Source organism: Tauraco erythrolophus, chromosome 4 (assembly GCF_009769465.1).
Source record: "Tauraco erythrolophus isolate bTauEry1 chromosome 4, bTauEry1.pri, whole genome shotgun sequence".
Lineage (NCBI taxonomy): Eukaryota > Metazoa > Chordata > Aves > Musophagiformes > Musophagidae > Tauraco > Tauraco erythrolophus.
Genome location: NC_141468.1, coordinates 74,601,520 through 74,610,987, shown reverse-complemented (window position 1 = coordinate 74,610,987; position 9,468 = coordinate 74,601,520). Strand labels below are relative to the sequence as shown.

The window sequence follows — 9,468 nt, the reverse complement described above, 5'->3', positions numbered from 1 at the left end:
GCGCTGGCAGCCCAGAAAGCCAACCGTATCCTTCGCTGCATCAAAAGAAGCGTGGCCAGCAGGTCGAGGGAGGTGATTCTGCCCCTCTACTCTGCTCTTGTGAGACCCCACTTACAGTGCTGTGTTCAGCTCTGGGGCTCCCAACATAAGAAGGACATGGAGCTGTTGGAGTGGGTCCAGAGGAGGGCCATGAAGGTGATCCAAGGTCTGGAGCACCTCTCCTGTGAAGACAGGCTGAGAGAGGTGGGGTTGTTCAGCCCGGAGAAGGCTCTGGGGAGACCTACGAGCAGCCTTCCAGTACCTAAAGAGGCCTACAAGAAAGCTGGAGAGGGACTTTTTACAAGGGCATGTAGTGATAGGACAAGGGGCAATGGCTTTAAACTGAAAGAGGGGAGATTTAGATTGGATATAAGAAAGAAATTTTTTACGAAGAAGGTGGTGAAACATTGGAACAGGTTACCCAGAGGAGTTGTGGATGCCCCATCACAGGAAGTGTTTAAGTGTTGGATGGGGCTTTGAGCAACTTGGTCTAGTGGAAGGTGTCCCTGCCCATGGCGGAGGGGTTGGAACTAGATGGTCTTTGAGGTCTCTTCCAACCCAAACCATTCTATGATTTATCAACATTTTCAGATCTCAGGCTGTTTTTGCTCTTGTGTTAGCCTGTCCTCAGCCAGAGGCAAGAGTCCCGCTCAGACTCTTGACCTAACTCCTTATGCATCACCTCTGTGAAATGGGCACCAGTTCCCACATGTGCTGGCTCTGCCTGGCATGGAGTTAGTAATGCCATGAGATGTAACGTCATGCTTAGCAAGAAATGTGGAGTGATGGAAGTTTTTTTGAAAGTAACTTTTACTCAGAGATTGGCTGGGCATCAGTCTGCAGGTGGTGAGTGACTGACTGCTTTTGCATCACTTGTGTTGTGTCTTTTCCCCCTTCACTTCTTAAAACAGTTCTTATCTCAACCCACAAGTTGTTTTTTTTTTCACTTTTGGCCTTCAATTCTCTCCCCATGCTGCCAGGAGGGAGTGAGTGAGTGAGCAGCAGGGCAGGGGCTTACCCGCCAGCCAGCGTCAACCCGCCACACCATGACAACCAAGTGCCACTGATTGATGCAAAATAGTCTGGAGAAAATCTAAGCACAATCACTAGTAAGGGGTTAAATGTTAAAACTTTGTTTAAAATAATTTATTTATTGCTTTGTGAGCTTGTATTTGAAATGCAGGTATTACAAAGTAAAGGTGATCTTGAATACAGAATCTTTCCTTGCTCAGATGACAAGATAGAACATTTTTTTCCCATGTATTTTTCTCTTCTTGAGCCCTAAATGTTGCCGATGTCTTGTCTCAGGCTGCCCATAGAGTACAGTGTGACAAAGATGGGGCTCACTGGTTTTGGATGTTTTGCAGATCAGACGATAAAATATCTTCCTGAGCCTTTGCAATACAAAAGTAACAACTTGTGCTTCATCAGATGGTTCTTCATATACAGGTTGTTTCATATCTCCGTAGGCAGACATAATAACAGCTTGGAAGAGATTCATCAGGACGCAGATCATCACCAACACGAAAGAGGCTAGGAAAAGACCACCCAGCAACCTGTTGGATGAAAACGCAGTGTCTCTGAAAGCTGAGACACAGTAAGAGAACACGGTCTGGGCTGAGCGAATCATATTATTGTAATTCCATTCGTGCTGCCCAAACACAAGGTAGCCAAAAGCCATACATATGAAGAAGTACACCATTATGACGAGGGCCATTGAGGACATTCCGGGAAGGGCTGCCAAGATCGATCTTTGTGCCAGGCGCACGTTATAAAAGAATTGGGAATATTTTAGAGTTTTCAAAACTGCAAGAAAGGCTAAAAAGCCCATAGTAATCCTTAAAATCTGATCTAAATGAGAAACGGCGTGAAAATGAATGAAATCATTCGGATGAAGTAAGTAAAAGTTCACTATATCTGCTCCCACCTTAAACTTTACGGCCTTTAAAAAAACAAAAAGGAGGAGTGCTGATTTTAAGCCCAAGTTGATGATATTGGAAATGTTTTTCATATAACGTTTTTTTTCTTGGCCTATGGTGTGGAGCTCATCTGCAACGTAGAAGAACAGAAAGGCAAGAACAATTCCGAACACAAACATTTGAGCTTTAGTTTGCCAATGAAAAACGGGGAGTGCAAAAGAGTGTACTGACAAACTCGGTTTTATGATGCCAAAGTGAGACATTTCAAATATGACCGAGATTGTGCAGAAGAGACCTGCATCCGAGTTAAATGTAGTTAGTTCAATGATCACAGCCCATGTCTTTTCATCAAGCCAGTTGTTCTGTTGTAGAGCATCCAGCCTTGTTGTCGAATTGAGTCTTTCTTCTTCAGGAAAAAAATAAAATGTGTATCCCGCTGGTCCATATGTGTGCAAATCTCCGTACGAATAATACGTCCACGGAGTCCTGTTTCGCTGGTAAGTGAACCCTCCATAACTGCTGGCATCCTTGGAAACAGACTGGTTGGCAACCTTTGTCCAAGTGTCAGCGTAGTCACCTCTCTCTGGGATGTCGCTGCCATATTTGTGAAGACAGTGGCTTTCACTGATCACGAAGTTATTTACAAAGCTGTGAGGATGGAAACATTTTTTCTCAGTACTTTTAGCCCGCACTTGCCTCATCCTCGGCAAACCAATGATTTTGGACTGGCTCTCGGGAAGAAAGGTTGGCTCAATGTCATTGTGGATCAAAGGCAAGAACGAGTCTTTCACCCACACGTGGATATGTTCCAGCTTATCTACGCTGGAGAGTCGTGGAGAGAATTGGTTATGGATGAATCGGTTGTAGTGGAAACTGTCGGCGGTCTCCATGGAATAGGCAAAATTTAATAGCAGTATTAAAAAGACAAGGTGAGTGATGAAATCTTTTGTGAAAATAAATGCCTTGACTTTAATTTTTGCGCTTTTCAGCATGTTTGCAATTTCGTCGGCTTCTAAAGGTTTGTACTGCTTGGTGCTTCTGACTTCAGCAAGTTTCAAGCTCACCTCTCTCATCTCATCAGCACTCATCGTTTCTTTAGCCGACTCAATCTCAGAATACTTTTCCTGAGGTAACCACTTGAGGTTTTCGCAGTATTTTGGACGAATTGTACTCACAGCTGAGAAAATGACGATTTTTATAATTGAAAGGAAAAACACGTTCTCAATAAAGGAGATTGCAGATGCTACAAGCCACTCTAGTGAAGTCTGATAGCCATAAGACAAACCGTATAACACAATGAAAAATGATGATAGCCCAGCGACAGCTATCACTAGCGCCCATGCAAGATAGAGGCACCACCGCAAAAAACCTACGCGTGGTCCCTTGCGAAAGGGCATGGAGGTCGTGCTTAGTGGTTTCCTTTCTTTCTGAAAGCTGCCCCCTTCTTCTGCGCAATTGTTATTAAAATTGGAATTTGGTGGTGGCCTTCTCTGGCAGGCCTTAGCCATCGGAGGGGAGTTCGCCGTTATCATCTGCTCCTCTGTTTCAATGACGTTTGCATCTCTTTCAGAAACTGTGCAATTACTCCAGTTTTGGGAAGCTCTCTTGCTTTTTGTCTTGCTGGAACATGGTGGGCTCTGTGACCTGCTGGGACCAGGAACGTTCTGCGATGGACTAATATTCCTCGGTTGTGCTGAAGTTTCCGAAAGGCACAATTTTTGCAAACGTTCTTTACAGTTCTTAAGATTTCCAGACAGGAGGGGTGAAGTTACCTTTGGGTCTGTCTGAGCCACACCACCAGGAGAAGGTTCCTTCTGGGAATACTTAAATAAGGCAATTATAGTCATTTCCATAGGTATGGTAAGCAAAGCACATTGAAATCCTAATGTTAGTGATCTCAAATACCTCAAGTGTGTTGGAAATTGTTTGTTCTCGTGAGCGTTAAAGAACATAATGTTAACAAGCAAGTTTAGTAATAGGATTGCTAAACATGAGGACAACCTTTGGAGCCTGCTGAAAGTGCCAGTGAGAACGTGAGCAAAAACGGAGAGCCACAGATGGCGCTCTGTCAGGCTGTATGCAAGATTGATCAAAAAATAGTCGATTCTGAGCAGAGGTGTCTTGGGGTCTGTGACGGAAAATGTCCTTTCTAGTAAGCCATCGCCCTTCTCAAGAGAAAGCCATTTCCTGCACATAAAGAACCAGGTCTTCCTGGTGGACATATTCTCAACTTTGGCTCTGCTTAAGAACCAGCTCGGAGATGAGCCCTTGTTATTGTGCCAGACTCTGAGGGAACAAATGTCTCCCAAGTCTTTCTTAGTAGCTAAGAGAAAGCAATCAGTGCTTCCTTGTTGGAAAGGCAGAAAATGTGGGTGCCGTAAACAATGGACGGCACTTGTGCCGTTCTTGCCAATGAGCTGGAGAAAGACATCTGCTTTGGTTCCAGCTTGCCAGCGGCTGCCTGTGTATAAAGTGACCAGAAAATTCACTTTATCAAAGGGGTCATTGTCTGGCAGAACTATAATCTTGTTTTTGCTGTCTCTCTCGGCCCTGTCTTTTCTCATGGCCCAGAGGGACAAAAGAAAGTAGGCAGCAAAAATAAAGAGCACCGTTAAGAGGGTCACTGGGTTTTTAGGTATGTCTGCTATCAGGGCTTTTCCCAGATCTATTGTGTTGGGCATAACTATTACTTTGGCTGCCAGGAACCTGATGTCAAACATGGGTGCATTTGACGCGGTGTGGACTGACGGACTTCTGCCGCTCTGCTTCACGTTGCAGATGCAGTGTACCCTCTGCCAGTTGGTCAAGGAGCCAAGCCTGCACGTGTCTTCTCTCCACAGGCTTCGATCCCCATCCAGAAATAAGCACTGATCACTAAAAATGTGTATGTTTACCAGTCTCTGGGTTTGATACCTTACGACGTAGGGTGTCCGCAAGACAATGGAGATGTTACAAGTGTCCATACCACTTGCTTGAGCTGTGGCTGTCAGCAATGACTCTGGGAGACAGATAATATAGGGAGCCTTCACATTACAGTCAGCACTAGCTGTCTCATTCTCGCTTGCAGCTGTTGGCATGTTGTGAAAAGCAACAAACGAGGCTATGGGATGAGCATGAGTGACATTGGTGCCTGTAAATACTAGCACCTCAAAAATAACTTCTAATTTTGTCAGGATCTGGATGTATATGCTCTTGGTATTTGTGTTGACTTCAAAACTAAATCCTCCAATTGTGTAATCTTGCGTTTTGTCGGGTCCCATTGCTAATGGAAAGGTCGAAGGTTTCGTATCTTTCCTAGCAACGGTAACTTCTGCTTCTTCAGGCACGATTCCCAGTAGATCCCCGTTGGCCCTGGTCTCTGCCATTTTGAACCCTAAGACTGTTGTTGCGATTTCTGATGTGTAACCTAACCAAGGGAAGGGGTTCTCATCAAACTCAAAAAGGGCAGTGGAAATCACAGCATCATGGGGCAATTCTGAATAATTCCCCTTTTTCATTGATGGATAAAAGCAATTCCTGCAGGTGTTTCTGGTAGAGAAAGCATTTGCGATGTTCCAGCTTTCATCTTTCTTCAGAGTGATATTCCAGTGTTTTGTTTCCATTAGAGTTTCCGTTTCTTCAGGGACTTTGCCCTGGAATACTATCTCCGTTAAATTTTCCATGATGGAAAAGATTCGTTTAACTCCACTTACATTGACATTCCTGCGCTGCAGAAGAGCAGCTCTCAGGATGTTGGACAAGCATCTTAGTATTCCACTGGTCTGGATTTCTGCTTCCTCAGACCAATGGCTTTCATTCCTCTGTATCTTCAGCGCTCCCGTTGCTTCTGTCAGTTTCGTAATGGCAAGGTCTTGTGATCTAACATTCACTTCTTCAGCTTGCTCTGTGACTTCAGAAAGAGAAGCAACTATTTGGTTGATTTCAATTGTATTCTCAACTGAAATATTCACGGCTGCTTTAATCAGACTTTCCCGAAAGTGAGCCTTAGGGAGCTGGAGAGTTGGTGTGTCTTTAATATAGTTTAAGACTGAGGATGCCAGATAACCCAAATAACCTGCGCTAAAATAATCTCCAGTCTGGAGATAAGTTGTCATTGGTGCGCTTACACCACTCACTGAGGCCAGCAGTTCATGAAACACAACAGCCAGTGGTCGACTGTTCACTGGGTTCTGTACGCGGACGTGCAAACTCACTTGGGTGAACGCCCCGAGGGAATTGCGGACTTGAACATAAAGTGTCAAGATGTACTTCTGAGAGGGCACTCCAACTGGGAGAAAGGATGGCGGCGTTTTAGGCTGATAACCGAAGTACAGAATTGTGCCGAATGTATTTTCCTCCACCGAAGTTATTTTGGTAGTTTTGGGTACGTTGGAAGCTACTATCACTTTATATGTCAGAGGTAAATTGCTATCAGAAAATCCACTGCATTGAACAACAAATTTTGTCAGAAAGGCTGTACCCCTATGTGGGTTGATGGTACACTTGCCAGGCCTAGGAGGAGAATTTACTTTAAATGCATATCTGTAGATGGAGGACCTACCATCCCAGGTAGTTACTTTTAACAGAAGTATGTAGGATCGATGTACAGTCTTTGTAAAAGTCAGAGCATGTATAGACAGGTAAGCCCCAGACCTGCCCGTTGAGGTTCTGGAAGACCAGTCAAAGTTAATTTCTGTAGAGTTTTCTGAAAAAAGGGACCAGTAGTAGGCTGGCTGGGTGTCTGTTCTACAGTTCAGGCATTTTCCAGACAAGCTAAATCTTTCTGTTGGAATTAGAATGCTACCACAGTTTTCAAGGCATGTTACACCCAGAAGGAGTGGGGAGCCGGGCTGCACATCTACAGTTTGGTCGGCATAACTCCTCCTTCTGTCCTTTTGAACCACTAGACGGAAGTAGTATATGGCGTTTCCTGGGAGGGATTCTGGTGGCATTGCTTGAACTGGACCTGAGGATGTTAACCATTTCAAATCCTTCTGGGCCGGATGGCATGTCTTTCCCGGGCTGACTTTCATCGTCTTATAGTCTGACACCTCTTTAGTGCAGTACCAAGTAAATGTGATTCCCTTTAGTCCTTCCTTTGAATCAGGATCGTAGGATGCAGAGCCATCGAGAGTCCAATTATCAGCAAAACCCACCGTGCGGAATGTGCCTCCCGCGATGTTTGCCACTAGATCAGTGCCGTCAATCTGAACATAAACTTTGTCTGAGCCCCTGAGAACTGTCGTGGTCCCAATCGGGGTTATCTCGACAGTGAAGTAAAACAGATACAATCCATAATCTAAAGTGAAACTGGGAACAGTTAAGCGTATCATGTCTACACCATACATCAAAGAAGAGTTTATCGGTTTTGTCCAGTCCGGAATAGTCACTGTGTCTGGAACGGGATAGATTCGCCACAAGGGCTTGACAGATATACCGACGTTGCAGTCTACTAGCAGTCTGACAAAGAGGTAAAAAGATGTCCCCCTTTTCTGGTGCAGGACAGAGGTGCGAAGAATAGGTTTCTGAATCCGCACGGTGTCTATGTAACAGGCTTCTCTCTGGCAAGACACCGGTGCTTCTATGGTTTTTGCAGCATAGTTGTTGACTCTGACTCCTAAAAGGGCCGGTGTACGTGCACTTCTGGTACAGTCCACTTTTGCCACAAACCCCGTGTATTTCTCTGGATCAAAGGGTAAAGCAGAGCGACGGACTAAACGTGTGGCGTTTCTTACGTGATCGTTGTATGTGTACGTGCTATTCTGGAGAAGGTGGTCTTTTTGTGTTCCAAAAAGCTGCAGATGGAAGGTCCACTCGCACTGTAGCATTGGGTGTTGTGCAGGGATAAACCACACTAAGTAAGTAAAGCTCTGCCGAAAAGAAGGACGGCTGCTGCTGAAAACATGGACTTCAAGGTCTCTTTCTGCCAGAGACCTAAACAAAGCCCTCTTTTGGTTCATGTAAAGGTGCATATTGAACTTGTACCACTGGAAGGCCACAAACTCTATGGAGAGTAGGTAGGAGAGCTCCTCGTGCTGGTAGAACACAGTGTGTGTGTTAGGGCCATCAGTGGAAATAAGGCTGTTGTTTTCTTTGGTCGTGTGAAACGTTCCGTCGTTGTACCTGAAAGTGTAAGTGCCCCTGTTGGTCTTTCCCGGGTGCAGGTTGACATGGGTGGGAGTTCCTCTGCCGGCACTTAGGCTCAGGGTACCATTGAGGAGATGTAGTTCTCCCTTCAATTCCTTGAACCTCTTTCCATCAACAGGAAAATAAATGCTAGCCACCACCACCTCACCCGGGCTCTGTGGTGTGGCAACGGCACAGAAGTTGCTCTGCAGAGTAAAGGAGCTGTAGGAGCGGAGCCAACCTCCTATAGCCTGCGTGTCCACCAATCTGTAGGCCAGCATCCTCGGCGTAAGGGGCTGAAGCCTCCAGGAGAGGCTGAGGGGCTGTTGAACACTAAGGAGCTTGGAGCCAACACTGAGGACATGCAGCAGGTCTGGCTCTACCTTGAGAGAGAGGCTGAGGTTTATCTGAGGCATCTGCTCGATGCTGACTGAAGCAACGTGGAGCCCAAGGTGCCTGTAGCGCACAGTCAAGCGGTAGCTATAGTAGGTGGCACAGGTCTGCTGCAACTCGGCTGTTGGGTAGGCAGCAGGTGGTAGCGTGTCCTGGTACTCACTGCTGGGAAGCAGAAGGGTAGAGGGGCTGCCCCGCTGGCTGCTGAAGCGGTACTGCCAGCTGGCACTCTTGAGGCGCGCGCACCAGCCCAGCTCTACCGGCTGCCACGCGCGGATCAGGTGCGTCTGCGGCCAGAGCACGAACAGTCGCATGTCCTGCCTGGACATCTCGATGCTCACGTTGTGGTGAAAGCACGGGGGTGCAGCGCATGAAGCAGACGAGCATTGCACTGTGAGGAGGCTGGAGGCCAGAGGTGGAGGAGCGCTTCCTGGTAGGAGGCTCATCTGCAGCACGACCTGGCCTGCCCAGCGTGAGGTGTTCCTCACCAGAGCCGAGTTCAGGTACCAGAAACAGCGTGGTGGGGGCAGTGGCCGCCTCTGTGTCCTCTCTGGCTTCAGCCTTGCTCCTGGGGCGGGCTGGTAACGCAGGATCACGGTGCTGTTCCACAGACATGAGCCGCGGTGAGCGTTGTCCTGCCGTTGGGAGACTTGCCCGTGAGGGCCCCGGCAGGTGACCAGCAGGGGTGGCGGCTGGAGGCGGGGCGAGGCGGTCCCCGAGTGGCGGGGCGAGCGGCCCAGCAGCTGCAGGAGGGAAAGGAGGAGGAGGAGGAGCACCGTCATTGCGGTTAAGAGGTCCGGAGACGAGTGGGCTCAGCCGTGGCAGTGCGCGTTGGCACAGCCGTGGCAGTGGGCGTTGGCGCACTGTGACGTTGGGGAGTTCCAACTTCAGGAGGTTTCCATGGAGACTGGAGCCTGCTCCCCACCCCCCCTCCCCGGCGCACCTGGTAAGACAGGTAAAGAAACTTTATAAACAGCAGATCGCGTGTGGTTATACCCGATGCCCCAAGAAA

General features: G+C 47.3%; 1 protein-coding gene across 1 annotated transcript; it reads right to left on the bottom strand.

The window, feature by feature from the left end:
• Positions 1-1,267: 1,267 nt before the first annotated feature.
• LOC147528918 (polycystin family receptor for egg jelly-like) lies at positions 1,268-9,238 on the bottom strand. The gene has a single exon (XM_086610762.1). It carries the CDS (start codon positions 9,236-9,238, stop codon positions 1,268-1,270), a length of 7,971 nt encoding a protein of 2,656 aa, XP_086466888.1.
• Positions 9,239-9,468: the final 230 nt, after the last annotated feature.

Coding starts and splice junctions, on each gene's coding strand:
- LOC147528918 (XM_086610762.1), bottom strand. CDS start 9,238: ATGACGGTGCTCCTCCTCCTCCTCCTTTCCCTCCTGCAGCTGCTGGGC.